General features: G+C 31.6%; 1 protein-coding gene across 3 annotated transcripts in view; it reads right to left on the minus strand.

Annotated features, from left to right (window-relative positions):
- LOC132726480 (DDB1- and CUL4-associated factor 11-like) overlaps nucleotides 1-26,123 on the minus strand; it is a 46,839-nt gene continuing 20,716 nt past the window's right edge. For all 3 annotated transcript variants that reach the window (XM_060711799.1, XM_060711797.1, XM_060711798.1), the window contains exons 5-17: nucleotides 25,348-25,440; nucleotides 19,738-19,802; nucleotides 18,998-19,098; nucleotides 18,375-18,477; nucleotides 17,311-17,354; nucleotides 16,428-16,551; nucleotides 15,513-15,570; nucleotides 15,049-15,141; nucleotides 14,554-14,646; nucleotides 11,803-11,956; nucleotides 6,888-7,040; nucleotides 6,474-6,580; nucleotides 1-5,586 (exon numbers count right to left, since the gene is read on the minus strand). In XM_060711799.1, the coding sequence (XP_060567782.1) occupies nucleotides 5,380-5,586; nucleotides 6,474-6,580; nucleotides 6,888-7,040; nucleotides 11,803-11,956; nucleotides 14,554-14,646; nucleotides 15,049-15,141; nucleotides 15,513-15,570; nucleotides 16,428-16,551; nucleotides 17,311-17,354; nucleotides 18,375-18,477; nucleotides 18,998-19,098; nucleotides 19,738-19,802; nucleotides 25,348-25,440 (1,395 nt within the window). In that variant the 3' untranslated portion in view covers nucleotides 1-5,379. The remainder of the gene's footprint in view (nucleotides 5,587-6,473; nucleotides 6,581-6,887; nucleotides 7,041-11,802; nucleotides 11,957-14,553; nucleotides 14,647-15,048; nucleotides 15,142-15,512; nucleotides 15,571-16,427; nucleotides 16,552-17,310; nucleotides 17,355-18,374; nucleotides 18,478-18,997; nucleotides 19,099-19,737; nucleotides 19,803-25,347; nucleotides 25,441-26,123) is intronic.

The following is a 26,123-nucleotide window of genomic DNA, read 5'->3' on the forward strand; positions in this document are numbered from 1 at the left end:
TTCAGTTGCTTAAAATTTTATTGTTTTCTTTAAATATTCAAATTTTATATATTTGTACAATACAATAGGTCAGTAAGTATTAACGAATTGTTAAAAGATACTTCGTATTAAAGTCATTAAATTTAACAATTGTCCTAACACAGTACATAGAATTCTTGACCTAACACAGTATACAAAATTCTTGTCCTAACACAGTATACAAAATTCTTGACCTAACACAGTATACAAAATTCTTGACCTAACACAGTATACAAAATTCTTGTCCTAACACAGTATACAAAATTCTTGACCTAACACAGTATACAAAATTCTTGACCTAACACAGTATACAAAATTCTCGACCTAACACTGTATACAAAATTCAGAATCAGTAACAAACCATGAAATCACTGTTAAAACGTGGAGAAAATCAACAAACTTAACAATAAAACACATACAAGCAAAAACAAAAATAAATAAACCACAACAACAAAATAAATCAAATATCATATCAGAATATAGGGCATAAATTCAATACAACGGAATCCAAGCTTTAGTGAAAAGAATTTGATCAGTTTTCTTTACTATACATGTATATTATGAATATAAAATATCATCTGCCACTTTTAAAATGATTATAAAAAAAATATCATTCATATGATTCTGGTTTAATCAAAATGAATATCTTAACCTATATTTAACTGAATTTTTTAACCTATACTGAACTGATATTTTTTAATTACTTGGATTTTGGTACAGTCTATTCTAAATTGCAGGTTCTGCAATTATCAAAAAAAAAAGAGGGGAAAAAAAGAAGAAAAAGAAGCATTTGTTAGTGTAAAACCTGGTCAGACTACAGTTACATTTATACCAATTATGAAACAAAGAATGATCAGCCTGACCTTAGTCTCTTTAGTCAGTATAAAGAAAAATAACGGATTTATCAGTATAAAGTTGAATTTTGGTTGGATTTTTAACCCTTCACCTACGGAATCTGAGTTATAGATTTGCCCTGGTTTTAATTTGGAACAGTCCATTTTAAGTTTAAGAGACTACAATATCAAAATACAAAAAAAAGAAGAGGTACAAACAGAACAGAGCCTGGTGTGAGTGCACAGGTTGGGCCTGGATATATACCGCAGGTTGGGCCTGGATATATACCGCATGTTGGGCCTGGATATATACCGCAGGTTGGGCCTGGATATATACCGCAGGTTGGGCCTGGATATATACCGGATGGCAAAGGTTAATCACTTCCAGTTCCAGCAGGATCAGGGTTATCATACCATAAGGTTGATGACACTGTGATATTTGAGCCGCGCCATGACAAAACCAACGTAATGCGTTTGCGACCAGCATGGATCCCGATCAGCCTGTGCATTCGCGCAGTCTGATCTGGATCCATGCTGTTCGCTATCAGTTTCTCTACTTGTTATAGGGTTTGTAAGCGAACAGCATGGATCCTGATCAGACTGCGCGGATGTGCAGGCTGGTCTGGATCCATGCTTGTCACAAACACATTATGTTGGTTTTGTCATGACGCGGCTCATTTAATGGATTATCACACCAATAGGTTGATGACACTGTGATATTTTACATTAAACTTAACATAACATGACACAAGACAAATAAAAAAATCATCATCTCTGTGGCATGTAAATATTAAATTCCGTGCCCTTCAAAACAGGTGGTCTACAATCACTGGTGGTCTTAAGTCAAAGTGTTAGAAGTGTTGAAATTAAGATAAATTATGACCCATCTTCAGGTAGAGGAAATTTCTACATGACATGTTGTATTTATTATTAATTCCAAAACATATTCTATTATATATAATGTACAATAATATAAAACACATCAAGGAAAAAAAACAAAATCTGAAATGTTCATATATCACCTTCCTAAAACATAATTTGAGCTGTGTCATTACAAAACCAACACAGTGGGTTTGCGACCAGCATGGGTCCAGACCAGCCTGCGCATCCGCGCAGTCTGATCTGGATCCATGCTGTTCGCTATCAGTTTCACTACTTGTTATAGGGTTTGTAAGCGAACAGCATGGATCCTGATCAGACTGCGCGGATGTGCAGGCTGGTCTGGATCCATGCTGGTCGCAAACCCATTATGTTGGTTTTGTTGTGACGCGGCTGATTTATTGAAAATAACTCGTCCATTTTTAACTGGTCAGCAAAAATTTATAATTTTCTAAACCCTACATGTATGTGCTGATTGTCCAAAAACAAAAAAACAAATTTCATGACCTCATGATAGTGTCAATAAAGATCAAACATAAAATAATAGCAAAGATTGTAAACACTTTTTTATTAAACTTTTTGTAAGAATATACTGCACATCAAGGTATATACAAACAATTAATTATCATTAAGAAATATTATCATAAAATACAAAACTTCTTTCCTTCATAGCAAGTTATTCAACTGTTATTGTGAACAAATCTCCAATTTCTATACTTGATTTCAAAATGCAAAATAAAGTGATACAAAAAAAAACAACTGTATCTGGTATTTTATCCAATTTAATTTACATACATGTATCTTAAAACTTTATCCTGTGTGGGTTGTTTGGTCCACTTTAATTAATATTTTAAAGTAATATACTAAAAGAAACTATAAAGTTTTAAAGAATATCACATCATACTAAAACCATTGAGTCTACATGTCTTTTAGGGGTCTACCGTACATGCCCTTTAGACGACTCATGACATCACTGCTTATTGGCCATTCAGAAGGGCCCCTATATGTACTGTTTAAGATATTATTACATATACTTTTTTAATGTGAATACAATATGTTGTGTTTGTACTGGCTTGTTTCATTAAAGTACATACACTTGGCTTTCGATTTTCAAAAAAACTAAACCCTATGGCAAGTTATAGCAAACTTTAATACAAGATGAGAAGGGAGGTTTAATTAATATATAATACAGCTATTATAAGAGCATCATGGGACACCTGATTTCCTGCTCGAAACTTAATGCCCCCATTACTTAGTACTTTATCACATATAGATACACAGAAATTATTGTTTTACAAAATGCAACAATGTATTAAATTTCATTTTCAAATAAAATATGCATGTAGTTTCAAAAAATATATAACTTTCCAAAATTGTGCCTGAAATAATAAATACAGAGGACAGAATTTCACTGAACACCAGGATAAATATTACAAGAAAGAAATCTTAACTCCACTGACATTTTAACATTTCATATACGGCATAAATTATGTTGGGTGTTAATTCTTAAGTTAACAAAATGACCAAGGTTTTTTTATAGATTTTAATTCCTGTTGTACATAACAGTGGTTAACAAAAATTTGTTTGAACAATCTTATGTAAATTAATGTCTATTTAACTGTTTATCTACAGGAATCGAAAGTCATAAACCTTTCCCATTGCAGGTTGCTAAAATTAAACTTAGTTGTAATTTGCACATAAAAATATCATTATACATAATATAAGATAAAGGTGTAATGAACACATGTCCATCATGATAACACAACAATATATGTACATATTTTAAACTACTGAGCAAAGCACTGTGATAATTACCTGATTACACATGTGGTTTTGGTGTCTATTACACGACATATCAACAAGTATGCTGTATGTGTACATTACACAACAATGTGTACATTACACAACATAAAAACACATATGCTAGCAGCTTAATGTGTAGATTATACAATAAATCAACACAAAATGCTTTGTGTGTAAAATGTGTAGATTACACAGGCTGTAAACACACATGCTTTATATGTACATTACATAACATATCAACACATGTGATTTTATGTGTATGTATCAACACATGATTGTACTTTATGTTTAAATAAAACATGTTCTTTTTGTGTATGTCACACAACATAACATGTTTCTTACACATATTTTTCTTAAAACACAAATATATTCATTAATTGTTTTAAGTATACCCCTTACTTTTTTGTCTTCAGATTTACACAGAACACATACAGGTTACTTGTGTAGCTATCTAACTTTTTTTTCCCACATTTACATATATAACACAATCTGTTGCAGTTTATACACAAGTGTTGTGGAAAACTTGTTAATATTCCTTCAATATCATAAAGACCACACAACATGTTTGTATATGTGTCGATATGTGTATAAACCTTTCTTATATTAAACATGTTAACACAGTTGAGGGCTTGTTTGTGTTATCAAGTCAACATATACATGTATTAACACATTAACACACAGTCTATTATTGCAGGTGCATAGCATATAACAACATTAATGTTGTTACTAAAGTGACATCTTTTCATTCTGTACTGATATATGAGGTAAAGGGCTCACATGAAAATGTCATTCCATTTTTCTATCATGTCAAATCATATAAGGCGCAATACCTTTTTTACAGTTTTTCTCATGTCTTTTTCCTGAATGACTGTTGCCAATTATAATACTTATCCATGCTAAAAAATATATCTTTATTTCTATATTGACCATACATAAAAACAAATGAGCCGCGTCATGACAAAACCAACATAATGGGTTTGCGACCAGCATGGATCTGGATGCTCAAATGTACAGTTTTCATTCACCTATGCATATAAACCAGTTGGCATGCATTTTTTTCTACTATTTTTTCCCCTATTTTCAAACACATTCAATATTTACATCAATAATAATATGATTCATAAGTCTAGTCCTTTTTTTAAATCACATTCACATTTTTTCTCCGCTCCTTGTCTCATTTTCAAGGGTTTTGAAAATTTTCTTTTTCACAAGTTTTTAAAATTTTCTGATTATTTAAACACATTAATTTTGCTTCAATTTGTCACACATTATTCTGTATCATTTTCTCTCTATTTTTTTGTAAATTTGAATTATTTGATACAATCATAGTTACATCTCACACCATGTGTAATGTGTTATTTTAACAGTGATGTCACATGTCACATTTCTAATTTTCTTCAAGGAATCAAGGAATCATCATGGGTGTGATTCAATTCCAGACAGAAAATATGTCTTCCTGATTCACTAGAAACAAAATTTCCTTTTTTTTAGTTCTCTTACATATTCAGTTTGCTAACATACTCTGAATTTCAATATTTTCACTTTTTTTTGCACATTTCGAAGTCATTAACATGATAATAATAAGTTTCCCATTATGAATTTCCCACATCAAAATTCTTCTTAGTACCAAAAGTTGAGAATAAAAATCAAATTCTTGTCTTAATTCAAGCTTTCAATCACTTGTTGTTCTGGAAAGAGGGATTCATAATACTTCACTTTCTTAAAAATTAGATTTTACTTCAAATATGATTTTTTTTCTCACTATTTAGTTATTTTTTGCCTCTTTCAAGGTTTTTTATATACCGTATATAAATATTCTAGCAAAGCTAAGCAGAACAGTTTAATTTCAGTCAAAGAGACCTCGAAATTTCTTATCAGCATTCTGACACCAACTTTCTTGTCTCTGTCTTTTATTACATTTTGCTCTTTGTTGCAAGCGTCTACTTCGACTAAACAAGTGATATTCTTCATCTGACGAACTACTTTCTTCATCTTCTACCTCCGCCAATCTGTCCACAGATTTATACTCCCATTTACGTAATGATCCGTCCCACTGAAAAAAATCAAAATACCACAAAAATTAATAGATTGGTATACATGTTTTAAGAATGATTATAGAATAGATATCTAAGTAAATTGTGCTACTTTAGTTTCGTTTTTACATCTATGTCTTACATCACTTTCATGATCTGATACTATATTTTCATGTTTAACAAATAAGCTTAAAGGAACTCCACCGAAGTTATTTGACATGACAGGGCTGAAAATAATCATTCGAGATAAATGTTCCATTAGATATAGCTCAATAACTTGTATGCTAAATTTCCCATCATTGGTTCACTCTGTTTTTCCGGAATAATTCTTCTCATGGTGAAAAATGACCAAAAATTGAAAGCATGCAATGCTTTTTCACTCAAACTGGGCTAAGAATAGCACAAAATACGATTTTCAATTCATTCCTGAGTATATTTCTTATTTATGTTTTGCATATATTTCTGTTTTAACCCTTTACCTCATACAGACGTGTTTTGAGGGGTTTTCGACCCCCCACACCTTTTTGAGGCCTCAAACAGTGAAAAAATGCCCTATTTAGACCCCAAACACAGTTTTTGTTTGAGAAATGTTGATAAAAAAGTGACCACTCTACTCTGATATATACCAAGTAATAGTAAGAAGTAAGTAAGTATTATAATCAACAGATATTAAAATCAACAGTGATTCTAAATGTCAACTATGTATTTCTGTCTGAAGATACATGAGCACAGCTTACAAATATTAACTGCTGACAGACTGTAGAATAACATTTAACAGATTATAGGTTACTATAGAGACCAAGATAAACAAAACACCTTCAAACTCAACTTCAAATTCAATGAAATGGCACAAAACTTAGATATCGTAGTCTACTTTACTAGGTTTTTGTTTAGATAATGTACTTACTGAAGTTGTTACTATGTTGTTTTCGTATGGATGCCAGGACACATCTCTTACACACTGTCTGTGACCTTCCAATTTTCTCACTATCTGACCAGTCAAAGTATCGTAAACTGAAATATAAACACAACATAAGTCTTAATATTTCATAAATTTCAAGGAAATATGTTAAGTATATTGTAAAATTATTAAAAAATAAATGTAATATACATTGTACATTTATATGGCATAAAAATCATTGCATTTTTTATAGAATGGCCATTTTAAACATATCAACAGAGCAAATTTCACTGTATTGAAATAAAATTGCAATTAAAGGGAGACAACTACTATAAAAATTCCAATACCAATTTTTCAGTGTAAAATTGTTTAATGATGTGTAATAATTGTTATGAAATGATGACCGTTTTCTGTACTTACTTATCAAATTACCCATAGCACATCCTGTATACACGTATCTTTGCCCTGTAGTAAATTCCGGGGAAAAGTGACACCGTATTAAGGTATGAAGTACAGAGTGACCTTTGTAAGTCATTACAGATGTGTCCCCTGGTAAACGTCGATGTTTATCCACTGTAAATTACAATACTAGCAATTAAATAAATGATTATTCTAATCCTCAGAAACTTAAAGGTAACAGAGAGGTCATTACTACCAGGATGAAGCAAGGACAGCATATACATGTATGTCCATGTAATCAGAACTGACCAAAAGACTTTGGTTGTTGAAATACCTGAATCTATCTAAAACATTTGTCAGATATTTCTTAAATATTATGTTTTAAGACATGTTCTAAAGTTTACAAAACTACATGTATGTGTAACAACTGATTCATATTAAATTCAATAAGACTTAAATGTGTTTTCCTATATAAAGTCTATATATTAAGGTAGCTCGCTACTTTCCGACCGAAATTTGACAATATTTCAGATCTTGATGATTTCTGGTATACAGACATGTAGATATGTAAGCTTTACTTCTGCTGCATTATTTTATAAATAAACAGCGTTACTATGACGTCAAAGCGCCCTCTATCGGTGGCGGCGAAATTGCGTCTTTTTCATCAATAAACATGTCTGTTATTATCAATTTTCATCCGATTTCCTTCATTTTAATTTTATAATGTTCAGTAAATGTATGTCTTTGTAATGATGTCTTTCTTGAACATTTGCTTAATACTCTTCGATTCTAAGTTATTTTCCTTCTCGTTCTGACGTCCATATTTGATGCAAATATCGCGCGATATCGCAATAAAGATTGTGAAATAATAAAAAATCAACACGGTGAATTTTGCTTTAATTTTTTTAGCATGTAGTGAAGTCATAAAAGAAAATATTTATGCAATAAAAATATAGGGTCAACGCGTAAGATATTTTGCTATTACTATTTGAATATAAAATAAAGGGTGAGTAAAACGTAATGATTTTGGTGACGTCAAATATTTTTCTCAAGGAAATTTTCACGACTTTTTCGATAAATAACATACTGACAGGAATAAAAATGTGTGAAAACCATCAACAACAATAGTTTGTAGACATGTTCCGTAAAAATGTTCTTTTAAAAGTCCTGGCAGATGCCTGCATTTCGATGAATATCTTCAATTATATACATGTACAACAAATCAGGGTATAACTGTCTGCAAAAGTTGGTATCAATCGCTGAAAAACTGCAATGAATGGATATAAATACCTCGAGGACTGAAAGACAATTCAGAATATTGAAAGATATAATTAAAGGGCCACCTAAGTGGAAATTATAAAAACATAAATTTTGCAAAGAATGTCAGAAAAAAAGAATGAAAAGGCTGATGCAGTCGCAATGTCATCATGTTATGTATATCTCGGTACAACATAAACTTCCATGTTATCATATGTAATAATTTTGAATTGTATATATCAGTTAGTAGGAACAGAGACATAGATAACATCTATGTCTGTGGTAGGAAATAAATCAAATTTACGTTTCAAAAATATATGATCAACTGGAAGTAGCAACGATTTGTACGTAAGCCATGATTCACTGGTAGTCTTAATTATATTATAAAATCTAGCAGACATTTAATTCAAAAATTTTCTACACGTATTTTATTTATTAACAGCCATCAGATATTCTATTTTCTCTCGCAGCTAAATACCCTGCACTAAGCGTGAGACTCACATTTAAAGCAGGAATCACGCTCTCATGCTATGGCTTTAATTTCTCACGTATTTCACATAATTACAGATCACATTATTTATTTTAAACTAGCTGACTCGCGGTATGCGTTTACTAGCGCATCTTTGAGGCGACCTGAAGCCGCGATCATTTCTCGATTAAAGGCGAAAGTTCCGTTGATTTATTTTGTATGTTCAGAAGCGGAGAATTTTGCATATTAAATACAGATTCCCTTGTATTGAAGACCATGTAGGATCCTCAATTTTTGAGAATATGGTTGTGGGAGAAGCTCGTTTTTTTGTCTGCACATAATGCAGTGCTATGTAGAGCCTATGAAAATAATGAACTATGCATTTTATGTTTTATATTTTCTTATTTTTTAATATTGGGTTTAACGCCGCTTACAACAGTATTTCAATTAAAGCGGAGGGAATTTAACGGTACCAGTGTTTCTCACAGTATCAACTTCTCTTTGGAAATGAATGACAGGAGTCCGAGGTGGACCTTGAAACATTTCATAGACAGTAAACAATTCTAAAATATAATCTATTAGTACAATAAGCAATCGTGTCTCGAATCCATGCCTTCCGAATTCAGCGTAAGACCACTTTACCGATTACAACGTGGCAACAGAAGAATATTCAAAGTAAAAAAAAACCTGATTATGATCTCCGTTGATAAGGGAGAAGTCCATTTTATTGCTAACATCATAAACACGTGTTGTTGGTGTGTGTTTGAGGTTGTTTTTTTTTTCTTGTTTTTTTTTTTATTTTTGTTTTTAAGCAAACTGTATTGTATTAAAAAATGAACAAGATAACGTCAACATAATACATTATTCGTATTCAGTGGTAACAAAAGTTGCACAAGTTAGTTAATAATTATATTTTGTATTTAACTAAAATATACAGTATAACCTCTACAGAGAAATGCCCTTTGTTGCCTAGAGTGGTTGCTCTACAGAGGTAAAATGTAGCGGAACTCTTTAGAAATAAATAATACTTTAATGGCCGCTATGTTATACTGTACAGTTATGAAAAAACGGTAATGAATCCGAGTTGAGTAATGGTTATATTGAGTGTACATTCGAGTCTGCAGTTGCGAATATGCATATATATTTTTTTATTCAGTATGATTTTGCTTCCAAAATAGTTTATAGTTTGTCAAATAAGTGCTCATTTTCTAATTATCATGACATTTTAATTAGATTATAATTATATAATCTATGTATTGCACAGACTTAGAAATGGTTAGCAAAAATAAAAACAAAATAAAGGTTTTTGTTTCTTGTACAGTTTGTTTTTAAATATTCTTAAAGGGACTCCAATGAGGTTGAAAAGCTAAACACATAACATTTGAATTTCTTACATAAATGAGCTGGGCACTTTAAACAGAAATATATGCGAAGATAGTTAAGAAATATACTTTGAAATAAATTGAAAATCGTATTTTTATGTTTTTGTTAGCCCGATTTGGGTGAAAAGCGTTTAAACACTTTTCATTTTGAATAATTAATTATTCTGGAAAAACGAAGTGCGCGAATGCTCTGAAATTTTGCACAAAGATTCGTGGTGTAAACCTACATCAAATGGTACATTTATCTGGAAAAAATATTTTCAGTTCCATCATGTCAAAATACCTCAGTCCCTTTAACATATTTGAATATTATTTCTGAATTTTATTTATCACTTATTTCGGCACATTTGTATGCATATCTATTTGAATTGTATTTTTACGATATGTTTTGACACCGAGGCTCGTCTGCCTTTATCTGATTTTAGGAAAGTGTTTAAAGACTGAATGTAACGTAAAATAAATATTCTACGGGTAAGCGACCTTATATTCTTACTACATTCATACAGCAATATGTGAATCTTATTTTTTGCGCTGAAACTAGTTAATTCATATAATAATATAACACTTTAACAACATCACATTATAAAATTAGAATTAAAAGATGTATGAGACTGTGTCCTGCAAATTAAAAAAGTATTTAAAAAGGGATTGTCGGATTAAACATTGTAAATATGCTCATCTAGCGCATGCTTTCAATCAGAAAATAATCAACAATTTAAAAAATATACATTTCATCAAGTCCCTGTGTTGTTTATACTTACTATCGTAATGTTTGACGTAAGAAAATTGTTATTTGGTATTATTCTTTGAACTCCAACAACTATTAACGTCACCAAAATCATAACGTTTCACTCACCCTTATTTTATTTTAAAACAGTAATAGCAAAATATCTTACGCGTTGACCCTATATTTTTATTGCATAAATATTTTCCGTCACTATCTCACTACACGCTCGGAAAATAATAGCAAAATTCACCGTGTTGAATTTTTTTTATTACACAATCTTTAATGCGATATCGCGCGATATTTGCATCAAATATGGACGTCAGAAAGTAGAGAAAAATGACGTAAAATCGCAGACTATTAAGTAAATGTTAAAGAAAGACATCATTACAAAGACATACATTTACTGAACATTATGATATTAAAATGAAGGAAATCGGATGAAAATTGATAAGAACAGACCGGTTTATTGATAAAAAAGACGCAATTTCACCGCGACCGAGAGAGGGCGCTTTGACGTCATAGTAACGCTGTTTATTTATAAAATAATACTGCAGAAGTAAAGCTCACATATTTATATGTTTGCATACCAAAAATCATCAAGATCTGAGATGTTGTCATATTTCGGTCGGAAAGTAGCGAGCTACCTTAAGTTAAGGCAAAGAGCAGGGCTAATTTTTATCCAAGGAATCCCTAGCCTACTTTCTGCACATCCTCTCATTATAAGTAACATTTCTGTCAAATAATTTTTATTCCTTACTACCGGTTCAAAAGGTAGAAAGAGAGTTGAAATTCATATGACTTAGAGTGACCTTGACCTGAGAAAGGTCAAACCTCCACTCTGTACTCTGTACATTGTCTCATTATGGTCAACATTTCCGCCAAATAGTTTCAATATCCTACCATCAGTTCAAAAGAACAAGAAATTTCCAACAGACGGACAGACTACTAGGTGCATAAAAATATATGCCAGAATTTTTCGGGCTTAAAAATAAATTAAGCAATGCATTAGATTTGAACAAGTCATCATCATCAAATATCAATCAAAATAAAACCCAATGTTGTGATGACAATAAAAAGACATGATATTGAAAATTCTCTTACTTTTCTTGGGCACTTGCTGCCACCTGTAGTCCCAACGTTGCTTGGAAACAGCTTTCTTTGTTTGTTCTATAGCAGTGGAAGATGAAAACATTCTTATGTCCCATAGCTTCATTGTCTGATCCTTAGAATTTGACAACAAATATCTTGCATCTCCCTACAAACACATTTGACAAATAGTTTCTTATAGTTTACTGGAATAAATCATATGGATGGATATAAAAGCTTACAAAAGAATTCTTAGCTTTTTTGGTGTTTTTTGTTGTTGTTATTTTTTTTGGCTGGGTTTTACATTGCACCAACACTGTATAGGTCATATGGCGACTTTTCAGCATTACAGGGAGTGGCAGAACTCAGGTGTCCCTCCTTGCATTATTTCAGACACAAATGGGCACCTGAGTAGAACCAAAGATGTTCCGTAAGACAGCTGCATAGCCTCCTCACATGAAAGGATCCAAAATCCCTCCCGGGATTCAATCCCACAGTGATGAGGGTGGTTTGAAGTCAGCGGCCTTAACCGGCATTAACCAGCCTGCCACAGATGCCCCAGTAGCGTTCTTATTTATATAGAGATGAGCTGAGATATGTTCCTAGACTATGTAACTGTTTCAACTTGTTCTTGCACTAAGACATAATATAGCACTTGAATCAACGATGGAGAATAAATGACAATTGGTATTTTGTCTCTTAACCAGCTGAATTTGTGTGTAATGACAATATGGGTCATATATAATAAAGTTCAACTAAAATTTAATGAAAAATCATTTGAATCTGAATTCAAGTAATGATTTAATCAAAACAGTTTATAAAATATAACAATTATGTATTACACATATAAAATAAAAGAATTTTACTGGACAAAGGGAAATAACTGTAATAAGAAAATAGAATCATATATAAGCATGTTAATTAAAGAAAACCTTTTATAACTAATTTAGTTATGTTATAAACAAGGTTTTGGAAATCATGAATAAAGACAGAAATAAACAAACTTTTTTTTTTTCATAAGTTCATCTAAGATCAGGTGTGTGCTAAACATTTGCAAATGGGTATAAGTTCACTTTAATTTAGATAAGTAAGAAGGTATCTTCCATGAAAAATTAAATTTAAAAATGGCTTTGAAATACTTATTAATACGGAAAAGGAAAGTTTAAGATAAACTTGTTTCTTTTACTTCATACATCATTCACATTTTGCTGGGATTATTTGAAATGCAGCTGTACAACAAATGTAACATTAAGTGAGAAAAACAAAGAGAAATTAGAGAAATTAAACAATTTATTTGGAAACAGAAATTCTGAAGGTACCTCACAATCCATAATTTGACAGTTCTGAGAAAATTAATTCTCTCAAGTAAGCTGCATTAACTTTATAACCATGACTATAGAGCTAGGCCAGCATGCACATATAAGTCGGCATGCACATTAAATCAGTTAAAGGGACTCAACTCAGGCTTTTTGACATGATGGGACTAGGAATATTTGTCTGAGATTAGTGTAACATTTGATATATATGTAGATACTTTTAACTTGTGTACATATTTTCAGATCATTCCCTCAACAGTTTTTTTCCCCAGAATAATGTTATCATTGAGTAAAATGACCCAAGAATGAAATGCATAGCAAATCTTTTCACCCAAAAACGGACTAAGAAATTGCACTAACTATTGATTATCAATTTAATTTTGAGTATACTTCTATATTATACTTTGCGGGTTTTTACATTTTAAGTGCTTCACTGTGCTTCACTTGATCTATGAAAACATTTCAAATTTTGTGTTTTTAAGCTTTTGGATCGGAGTGAAGTTCCTTTAAGATTGTAGTTACAATGTCTAGGCAAGAGAATGTATATAACAAGAGGGCCATGATGGCCCTGAGGTCGCTCACCTGTATATACAGTTGACCCCAGGGCTTTTATTTGAACAAACTTGGTAGACACCTATTAGAACATGTTTGATGCTAAATATCTTAGCCATAGCTCTTTGAGTTATTTAAAAGAAGATTTTTTAAGTTTTTACTATATGCATATAGGGAAAATCAATGACCCCCCGGGGCGGGGCCAATTTTGACCCCAGGGCTTTTATTTGAACAAACTTGGCAGACACTTATTAGAACATGTTTCATGCTAAATATCTTAGCTCTAACTCTTTTGGTTCTTTAAAAGAAGATTTTTTAAGTTTTTACTATATGAATATAGGGAAAATCAATGACCCCCTGGGGCGGGGCCAATTTTGACCCCAGGGCTTTTATTTGAACAAACTTGGTAGACACCCATAAGAACATATTTCATGCTCAATATCTTAGCCATAGCTCTTTGAGTTCTTTAAAAGAAGATTTTTTAAGTTTTTACTATATGCATATAGGGAAAATCAATGACCCCCCCGGGGCGGGGCCAATTTTGACCCCAGGGCTTTTATTTGAACAAACTTGGTAGACACTCACTAGAAGATGTTTCATGCCAAATATCTAAGCTCTAGCTCTTATGGTTTTTTAAAAGAAGATATTTAAAGTTTTTTCTTTCGCTTGCCATGGCAACCAGAGTTCTGCATGGAATTAAATTCTTTGAACAATATTTAAAGGTGACCACCAAAGGAACATTCCTGTGAAGTTTGGATGAAATTGGCTCAGTGGTTTATGAGGAGATGTCATTTAAAGTAAAAGTTTACGGACGGCGGACTAAAAGCGATCACAAAAGCTCACCCTGTCACTGTGTGACAGGTGAGCTAAAAACATATATGTACAACATCATACTTACTTTAGGATCAATATATGTAATGCCATCATAGTGGCCAGCTAAAACACCAACAGGTACTGGGTGATCTTCCTTTAGTGTCCGTCTGTCCCATACCTATCAACATGATCAAATCAACACAATGTTACCTTTATTATTTATACATAGGTATCTGTTTTACTTATGCATAAAAAAACATATTCATCAATTTTTTTATGAATAAAGCATAAATTGATTGATTTACATACTTATAATATAACAAGAGTGCCATGATGGCCCTGGATTGCTCAATTTTCTTTACTAGAAAATGTCAAAATTCTTAAATGCACCAGTCCAGTCAGTAGGACGGACGACCAATAGCTTACCAAGCTTAAAAGCTCACCTCTCAACACTTTGTGCTAAAAAATTTTTAACTGCCTGCCAATATAGACTCTATTACTACTTAAAAAGCATTTATTGGCTTCTTTCTATAAGAACATCTTTCTATAATGAAAGAACTAAAGTACTAATCATACTAACCTTGCATAGGCCATCATCTCCTCCACTAAACAATATCTGTGATGTAGTATCAGCAAATGCTACAGCATTAACATCATCATCATGAGCATCTATCTGTTTAAACAAAACGTCCATGCTATTATAATATTCTAACTCTTTACCATAATATAATATCTAAAATATATATTTAACCCTGGACAAAACCACTGATCCTTTCTTTTTTCAGGAAAATTTTAAAATATGTATTGACTGAATAGCAAACAATGGAGACCATGATAATACAGCACAGATGTGCTAGCTGATCTATGTCTATGCTAGTAGCAGGAGTAGATACAGTTGCTGCAAGCCGGATAAATGTTAAATTACCTCCCTTGAAAACTAGTTTCATTAAGCACAACTGAAATGTCTTCATTTGTAAAGAATAAATTTGGATTACTTCCCTTTGATAACTTAAAAACCAGATTTCACAGACTAGCATGACTTACTTTTAGTGATCGTTGGTTGCTATCCCTGTCAAATACATACAAATGACCATCATTGGCTCTGAAAATATATATATATATATATATAGAATATATTGTATTGTCAAATAGTTTTTGTTTCATATGAGTTACGAAACTTCAGTTTATAATGTGTTGTTCTCCCCTCACATTTTTACTAATCTATTAAGATATTTATATATTACACAAAACATCTATGGCTTTAACTTGTGCAATTAACAATATTAAAGCTTAATTTTAGGGATCAATATAATTAGGCTATATCTTAAGATTGTAAGAGAGTGGCTTCAGGATTTTTCTCAATTAATTGGGAAGAGGCCTTGGCCTCTTGATTTTAGGGAAAATTATCGCTAAAACTGCTAATTTGGGAAGTAAATAAAGCAGGTTTAAGTTGTGATTTTTGCGAAGACTGCATGATTGTACAGTAAGTTTCAATTGGGAAGAGGCCTTTTTAGCTTTTATTGGAGTCTTTATATAAGCAGTGAAGTGGTGAAGATTAATGATCAAAGAGATGTACTGTAACTTTAACCACTTTTATTTTAGTAAGTCAAAAAAAAAAATTAACTTGTGTGCAAAATTTCAGATCATTCGCTCACTTTGTTTTTTCCAGAAAAATTATCATAATTGTGAAAAATTACCCAAAACTGAAAAGCGTTGCAACTCTTTTCAATTTGGACTAAAATTAGCACAAAAATATGTTTAACACTTAATTTTTTTAGTATATTATGTAATCATTTTGCATATCTTTTCATTTTTTGTGCCCCAGTTGATCTACGTAAGAAATTCAACGGATATTTTTAAGGCTTTTGGACCTCAGTGAAGGTCCTTTAAATCTTATTCAGTCATAAATTTAATAAATTTGTAGATTTATTGTTTTGACTAGTACATTGTACTACTCACCCTCCAAGAATTTCTCTATTATCTGACGAGAACGTCAGAGAGAAAATACAGAAACTGTTTTCTGTAGGAAACAAATGTAACGCCTGATGTACATCTTGATCTCCGTGTACATTACATAGATGAACTGTAAAAAAATAAACACTACATGTCAATTTCACCATTATCTCAAGTCGAATCTTGTTAAAATAAACATTATTTGTAATGAAATAAGTTCAATTTCTATGTCTTTTTATGCTTAATTAAATTGAGTTTCTTAACAATGTTAAATAATAATTTTGTACTTTCTATGATAATTACAAATACATGCACTAACAAATCTCCTTAATTTTATTGACACCAAAACTAAGACATAAATCTGTAAGTTGTATGGTTTCTTTTATAGCATAGACAAGAATTTTTCCTTGAAAATAAGGGTAATCTTTATGCTTATAAATGATTTACTGAAGCTTTCATGCATTGTGACATATTGAAAATCTCTTCAATGTTTGCGATACAAAATAACATAATAAAAAAGCAATTTAGTTTGTATTGAATTTATTTAGTTTGATTGCGTAGACAGCTATAATCTTATTAACACAATCTCTATTTGTTCCTGGAATCAACCAGTACAGAGCTATGAGTGTAAAGTTTTTTGCTCAAGGAAACAATAGCTTGTCCCTCAAGGATAATGATCTATTGATTACTTGTAAGATACATAAACCATTTGGCTTATATTCTGATGCAATATATTGGTTACGAAAATAATTATAACCCTACCTTTCCCTATGAACATACATGTATATGCCCCTTTATCGAGGTTCTATAGTATATTTCTACAGTATATTTATTCTTCCTAGACAACAAAATAAACTCATCTTAAATAATATATAACACATTTACTTACTGCAATCTGACCAACTGGAATATATCATATAGTTTCCATCAGGGCTGTAATATACAAAGTGTTCATTAATAAAATCACATAAATTACCGTATCTTGCTCTTGTTACTACATCATGACAAGCATAAGCCACTAGTGCATGAGCTAAACCAGTCTTGTCATCACTGCTATCTAACATCATTCAATACAGTTGTATTCTTGATAAAGACCATACCCTAACATATGGTTGTAACTTACAGAATTATGTAACAATTAGAAATGTGTGCATAACACGATGATGCCCTAACATTTCCATTATGTTGTCAATCTATAGAGGGATAAAGGACAACTTTGTATGTGGAGACATACAAATACAGCTGTTGGCTGTGTGTTCAACTTGACCTTCATGTTGATTAATTTATTTGAATTCAATATTGCCCATTTCATAATTTTAGTACATGTATTTTAAAATTGTTTGAACTCATAAATGTTTCAATTAAGTTTCTTTCTAGCATAAAATCAAAAGAATTTATTTACATGTACAATATCATCCAAATGTATATTTTTATCTAACAAAAATGTACTAGCATGTTGAAAAGTCAACTGCAATAAATACATCAAAACTGGTATTATACAAATGTAATATCATCTACAATATGATGTGTTTGTCAAATGATGTTGTCATTTTTGATACAGATACAAATCTTAACAAGCCATCTAAACACATTATTTTCATGCAACAAGAATGAATTAACTCAGAAAATACTAAACAATAAGTACACGATAATAATATAGTTTCAATTATTTAAGTAACAATTTCTCATCAATATACTGCCCATGATTTAGAGAACATAAAGTGTTTATCTTAACACCTATTAGTACAGCAGTACGTAATTTACAATCAAAAAGCTGTATTCAAAATGCTTTGCAATCATGCATTCATAATATGGATATAAATGAAAACCAAAATAAAGACTTTAAAATAGCTTGAAAACAAATCTTTCCTTCTTCAGATCAGTTGAAATGTATCAATAAGTATGCAAATTAAGTGAGAATTTTGTTACCATTGGCAACCATTTAATACATACCTGAAAGCTGTATCAAGGACACTCCAGCCGACATCCTTGGCCCTTATAGACTTCATAAGCTCAAACCTATCCTCTGTTGTATCATATATTCGGATATTTTGATCTAAAATCACAAATGAAAATCCATATAAACAGAACATATGTTATAAAATGCAACCATATATCCATATAACAGAGCTCAAAGATACTTACAAAATTATACATATTAAAACATCACCTGACTCTTATTGTTCACTTAACTTGCTGGTTGCAAACCTTCAAATCTATCAATTTATAATTCAAATTGAATTAGCATTCAACAGCAGAGAATTACATGAAATTAAGTCCATCAACTTAGCTGAATTGGGCAGGCATCAAATTTGTTATCAACGGGTCACTGGTTTGACCTTCATGCGAAGTTAAATTCCCTGTGACAATGGATCATGAACATTGACTCTAATGGTCATTTCCTTCTCACCCATAATTCAGAAATCATGTGTCAAGTAGTCAGTCACTTGGGGAGAAATTGGTAATAACTGGGTTGTTATCAAAGAAAGCCGGTTAGGTGGCTCAACCATCCAGATATGACCAAAAGTATTTTTAAATTGGCGTTCAAAAATAAATAACCAAACAGACATACTGACCCTGGGAAGCAGATAGGAAGATATTGCCATCTACAGAATAAGTACCACAGAAGGCCTTCTGTCTGTAGTTAGCAACAGAATCACAGTAGTTAGGAAGGTATCTGAAAATGTAAAATGTTTAAATTGTTAAGAAATATTTCAGTAAATCATTATTACTAGTACTTCAGATTTATATAAATTATGTGGAAGTTACATATGTCTAGGAGTTTCATGAAGAGCAGAAACTCATTGATAAAACTATATAGCCAAATTTTAGGAAATTATTGCAAACCAGATTTTTCAAAAATTAGAAGCCCATGAAAAATATAGGAGCTGTGCTTGGAAGAATTAATTAAAACTGCATGTCTCCAGTTGAGCTAAAATGTTTGAAGAAAATCAACCTTGAGAAAAATGTACTAAAACTTTATGAAAAGTAAAACTATTCACAATACAAGAAATAATGCAATTAATGACTGATTTTGCAGTATTTTCCAACATATTTTTACTTTGTGACTTGTGCATTTTTACATATTCTGACCAACTTTTGTCGATTTTTAGCGCCTTTGCGAATAATTTTAGCAAATTATTTTCTTTGTTCACTTGACAATATTTTGCTTTTCAATACATTTTTTAAAAACCTTTTCATGAAAATTCACATGAATTAGGAGTTGTGCTGCTTTCATGCCCAGCTATTCATCAACATGATAACCAGCTTTTTCTTATATAAACCCCCAGAGATAATAAAGTTTGACATCACTTACGGTGTGCTTATTACTCTTCTATCACTTGCTGCAAATTTAATCTGTTTTCTCATCCCAATCTGTCTCTATAGTAAAAACAAATTTAACAAGAGCTGTCGGTAGGACAGCACGCTCGACTATTCTTAGTGCTTGATAGTAAAGGAGCCTTGATAATGTTAAATTTTTTAAGTTCACAAAAGGGCTATTTTTTTTTATAAATTCATGTTATAGGCCTTAGAGAGAGTCTACAGTATTGGCTTGACTATTCGGAAGGTAATGTCACAAGGGTGTTTTATTGAGTATAATAATACTAATTACCTATGAATACATAAATTTGACAGAAAAGGTACAAAGGCTTGTTATTAAGATGTTTTATCAAGTAAATCACTGATTTATTATATTATCATGAATGCATAAAAGTGTCCCAAAAAAGGCACAAACCCTTCAGTAGTTATTGAGATAACAGCTTACAAGCAAAACCCTACCATGAATTTCTAAGTTGAAAAGGGGAGAAAAATCAGCCTAAATGCAAGATAGAATTATGGATCTTTGTCAGTGACCTACAATTATGACCCTAAATGCATATTTGAAGTTTTAAATAAATATCTTTAATAGTTATTCAGATATGTAAAACTTGCATGTAAACATTAACCAAGAGACTAAGTGGAAAAGGGGATATGAATCAGCCTTTATGCAAGATAGAGTTATGGAACTTGGTCAGTGACATACAATTATGACCCTCCAATTATGACCCTAAGTGCATGTGTAAAGTTTCAAGTAAATATCTTTGAAGACCTTTAACTTTTAACCAAAATTTCTAAGTTTCAAAGGGGCAAATAATTCTGCAAATATTGCAGGCAGAGTTATGCAATTTTGCAAACTGATGTACATTGTTACTATAAAAAAGTATTTTAAATTTCAATTGAATATCTCAAGCAATAATTGAGATATTTGACTTTACAAAAAAACTTTAACCAAAATTTATAAGTTCCAAAGGGGCATAATTCTGTCAATATTGTAGGCAGAGTTATCCAACTTGTCAATCTGATGTACCTTGTTACTATAAATAAGTATTGTAAGTTTCAATTGAATATCTCAAGCAATAATTGAGATATTTGACTTTACAAAAAACTTAAACCAAAATTTTTAAGTTAAAAAGGGGCATTATTCTGTCAATATTGTAGGCAGAGTTATCCAACTTGTCAATCTGATGTACCTTGATACTATAAATAAGTATTGTAAGTTTCAATTGAATATCTCAAGCAATAATTGAGATATTTGACTTTACAAAAAACTTTAACCAAAATTTCTAAGTTAAAAAGGGGCATAATTCTGTCAATATTGTATGCACAGTTATCCAACTTGTCAATCTGATGTACCTTGTAACTATAAATAAGTATTGTAAGTTTCAATTGAATATCTCAAGTAATAATTGAGATATTTGACTTTACAAAAAACTTTAACCAACGCGGACGCTGAAGCGACTACAATAGCTCTCATATTCTTCGAATAGTCGAGCTAATAAATATACAAATATATACATAATACACTATGTGTAATAAAGGGAATACCAAAATATAGGTATATAAAAATCTAAAAAAATAATCTTTCAGTAACCAATGGGTATAACTTTTCAGATTTTAAAAATCGAGATAATAGACATAAAATGTATATGAGATATTCTGTTTTTAGCTCGACTATTCGAAGAATATGAGAGCTATTGTAGTCGCCCCCGCGTCGGCGTCAGCGTCCGCGTCGGCGTCTGCGTTGGTTAAAGTTTTTTGTAAAGTCAAATATCTCAATTATTACTTGAGATATTCAATTGAAACTTACAATACTTATTTATAGTAACAATGCACATCAGATTGACAAGTTGGATAACTCTGCCTACAATATTGACAGAATTATGCCCCTTTTTAACTTAGAAATTTTGGTTAAAGTTTTTTGTAAAGTCAAATATCTCAATCAATGCTTGAGATATTCAATTGAGACTTACAATACTTATTTATAGTAACACGGTACATCAGATTGACAAGTTGGATAACTCTGCCTACAATATTAACAGAATAATGCCCCTTTGGAACTTAGAAATTTTGGTTAAAGTTTTTTTGTAAAGTCAAATATCTCAATTATTGCTTGAGATATTCAATTGAAATTTAAAATACTGTTTTATAGTAACAATGTACATCAGTTTGCAAAATTGCATAACTCTGCCTGCAACATTTGCAGAATTATTCGCCCCTTTGAAACTTAGAAATTTTGGTTAAAGATTAAAGGTCTTCAAAGATATTTACTTGAAACTTTACACATGCACTTAGGGTCATAATTGGAGGGTCATAATTGTATGTCACTGACCAAGTTCAATAACTCTATCTTGCATTAAGGCTGATTCATATCCCCTTTTCTACTTAGTCTCTTGGTTAATGTTTACATGCAAGTTTTACATATCTCAATAACTATTAAAGATATTTATTAAAAACTTCACATATGCATTTAGGGTCATAATGGGGGACAGTAGTGGATTATCTTCCCTTGATAAAAACCGAGGTTAACCAAAATGTAAGTAGGTCCAAATATTTGGAATCCTTTGCTTTTATCGTTGAGTTTTATATAAGACAGGTTGATACAGTACGCTCAGCGCGACTTTTTCAAAAACCGCGTGACCCCGCGGATGAGGTTTACCGCGGACGAAAATTTGCTCAGATATTGTCCGCCTGACCCCGCGGACAGAAAATTTTCACCACTGCGGACATATATCGGCGGCTGAAACCGTTTCCCCCGCGGAACGCAGTGGTAAATTGCGGAGGAACGCGGCGGTCAAACACCGGTCAACGCGGTGGAAACCTTAAATTTTAAAAATTAATTACTGTATTTCAACATCAGTATACGTACGTACATGTACTGTAACATGTACTGTACATATACATGTAACTATATGTAAAATTTGTTTTCTTTCTTTTTTGTTGTAATAAAAGTACATGTACAAATGCAGTGTTTTTCTTGTTCTTCTTCTTGTTATTGTGTTGGGTAATGTATAATATGTATTCGACATCAAGATAAATCATTGTCGTCGCAACTTCATGGTACTGAGAAACTTGAAGTCAAATAATGAAAAATTCGGCATATGACATTTATGAAAAAGATACTACAACAATTTATATGCCAGCTTTTGTTTCTTATTTAAAAACTTTGAAAACGTAACCCTCAACAATTTTATTCAGGCAATATTCCAGGACGTCTCTTTCAATTGTCAGATGCGTTTTACTGTTTCTGTTTATTTGCATGTTGATCATAAAAAATATGACAATATACAATATCTGACAATATACAATATCCGACAATATCTGACATGATGGCAAAGAGAATCTTTTTGAATTTGAGTCAAATATATGTACAGTATACATAAACTTTTTGGCAAGTGTCATGCATATTTCTCATGTCCATTTTCGACGGGATTTTTACTGTAAAAAAAAACACAAAAAACAAGTCTACTCGTTTTTAAAGAATATAATTGCATACAAATAATTCTTAAAGATGGTTTAAATATCTTTTTCTTTTATTTCTAATATATGTACATGTATTTTATTTATGTCCTGTCTTGTATTCACACTCATCGACCTCTTACAGGACATGTACTGTAGCGTCAGTCATCATTGAGAAATCAGCACAAATGTCCTTTTTTTTTACTAAGTATCATATTTATATGGCTCCCATATAGTTTAACGGCAATAATACTTATAGAACCACAAGGAATGAACAAGTAAAGATGACAGTGATAAATGACGATTTCAGTTGAATGTAAAAATATTGGTATGTGGACCAATAGTTTTGTGGACGTTTATAACGGAAGTATTAAAAACAACAACAAAAACAGGTACAGCTGTAATTATTTTTATTTCAAATTCCGTTCAAATAATTTAACGTATAATAACATTTAGGAGACGATTTCGGTCAATTTTCAAGTCATTGTGTAAAAAAGATGACGTTAAAAAAATGATAAAACGTCTATTATTTTTGGAGGTTAATTTATACTGACCAACTGACCATGGCGTTCCCCCGCGGGAAACGGGTGACTGATTTTATCGATAAACGAAGAACGGTCGTCAGAATTTTGTCCGCGGTGGAAACAACTGAACACCGGGGATCGCGGGGAAATTAGGCTTCTCATCGCGGACGAACCCCCGTTTTGTCCGCGATAAAAAAAAATCGTCCGCGGTGGTATCGCGGAAAAAGCAAAACCCGCGGTGAGCGTACTGTATGTCTTAATCAATTATTTACACATGCATCAACAAATATGTAAACCTTAAGGAAAAAATGATTAATTTATGTCAACAGATTCTACATCTTATCGCAATATCTAATCTGAATATTACAAATGATCATAATTAGCCCTAATTAATTCAGTTTGCTACAAAGAAATAGGCGATAAAGTCCGAGTAATCCAATAGCTTAGGACCTATCTATTTATAGGGAGTACTCAGGGGAGGTTATTCACTACTGTCCATCATTGTAGGTCACTGACAAAGATCCATAATTCTATCTTGCATTTAGGCTGATTTTTCTCCCCTTTTTCAACTTAGAAATTCATGGTTAAGTTTTTCTTGTAAGTTGTTATCTCAATAACTACTGAAGGGTTTGTGCCTTTTTCGGGACAATTTTATGCATTCATAATAATAAAGCAGTGATTTACTTGATAAAACATCTTAATAACAAGCCTTTGTACCTTTTCTGTCAAATTTATTTATTCATAGGTAATTAGTATTATTATACTCAATAAAACACCCTTGTGACATTACCTTCCGAATAGTCAAGCCAATACTGTATAATTAGACTCTCTCTTAGGCCTATAACATGAATTTATAAAAAAAAATTAGCCCTTTTGTGAACTTAAAAAATTAAACAATATCAAGGCTCTTTTACTATCATGCACTTAGAATAGTCGAGCGTGCTGTCCTACAGACAGCTCTTGTTAAATGTAGCAATATGTAAGATACAAGATTTAACTTTAATCATCAAAAGACCATTAAGAATTTTAGCAACCACTAACCCTAACCAATCTAAAAAATGTAAAATGGACTTGCCCATCTCCAGTCGGGACAAAACCATTCATCAATTTTTAGAGAAAATTTTAAAACATGTTATCAATTGAATAACAAACAGTGCAGACAATGATCAAATGGCATGTTCTGTGCTAGATGATCTCTGATTATACAGGTTGCATTGTTAAACGCGCTCTGTTATGAGCTCTGCTGAGGTCAAACAGCTTAAAAACATTAAATTAAAAATTTTCTCACATAGATCAAGTGAAGGACTTAAAACAGAAAAATATTCAAAATATAATATAGAAATATGACAATAATTAAATTGCATATCGATTTTTGTATGTTTTTTAACCATTTTTGTGTTAAGCATTGCAAACACTTCATTATTGGGTAATTTTGCACAATAAAGATGTCAGATTATTCTCAAAAAAAAGGGGGAGGCAATGATATAAAAGGATCGGTGGAGTCTCTTTAAATCTACAGTAGCTGGCAGGTTACAGGTTAACTATGGCAGATATGAAATTTAACTTGAATCAAATTAAAGACTGAATTATGATTTAACTAGGAAATCTTAAGATATGATATTTACCTTATACAGCATATGTGCCACTGTGGGATGGGATTTATCAAAGGCATTGCTTCTACCTGACCGGAGCATGATTTCCTCATAGATGTCATTGTTCTATGAAATAATATGTAAATAAATTAACCAACCTTCACTTCATTTGCAGGATGGTATGTAAGTTATTAATGTAGATTTATTAAAAAGTGTCATTCCTTTATTTTAAATTATTAGTTCATACGTCAAAGGAAAGACATGATCAGGTTATTCAACTTCAACAAGAGGACCATCATGGCCCTATATTTCTCACCTGAAATACATTGCAAGTAAGTAACTACTTCACACATTGTCATTTTTTTTACCCCAGCTGCGTGATTTATAATAAAAAATATTTGAAGAGGTCCATTAGAAAAAGCTACAAGCCAAATATTTGAGTTCTGGGCATTGTAGTTTCACACTAGAGTCAACCTTAATGTGTTTTCCTATACATGTATATAATTCTACATAAACTAAGTAATCTTTTATATAATTTTTGTGTTTGTCTACTAAGTGATTTTTATGCTATATATCTATGCCTGTGTATTGTAGTTTCAGATGAAAAGGATTTTATGACGGGTATGTTTTTTATTAAAAAAAATCTATATACTAGTTTAAACTAAGTGACCCTTTGGGGAGGACCCTTTTCAAATCAAGGGGCATGAATTACACAACTTTGGTAAAGGTTCACAAGGCAATGATAAGACTTAAATATCAATCCTCTAAGCACTGTATTTTTACATAAAAAAGACTTATTTGTGATTTCC

The sequence above is a fragment of the Ruditapes philippinarum genome, unplaced genomic scaffold (genome assembly GCF_026571515.1).
Source record: "Ruditapes philippinarum isolate M1 unplaced genomic scaffold, ASM2657151v2 ctg33_1_1_1_1, whole genome shotgun sequence".
Classification (NCBI taxonomy): domain Eukaryota; kingdom Metazoa; phylum Mollusca; class Bivalvia; order Venerida; family Veneridae; genus Ruditapes; species Ruditapes philippinarum.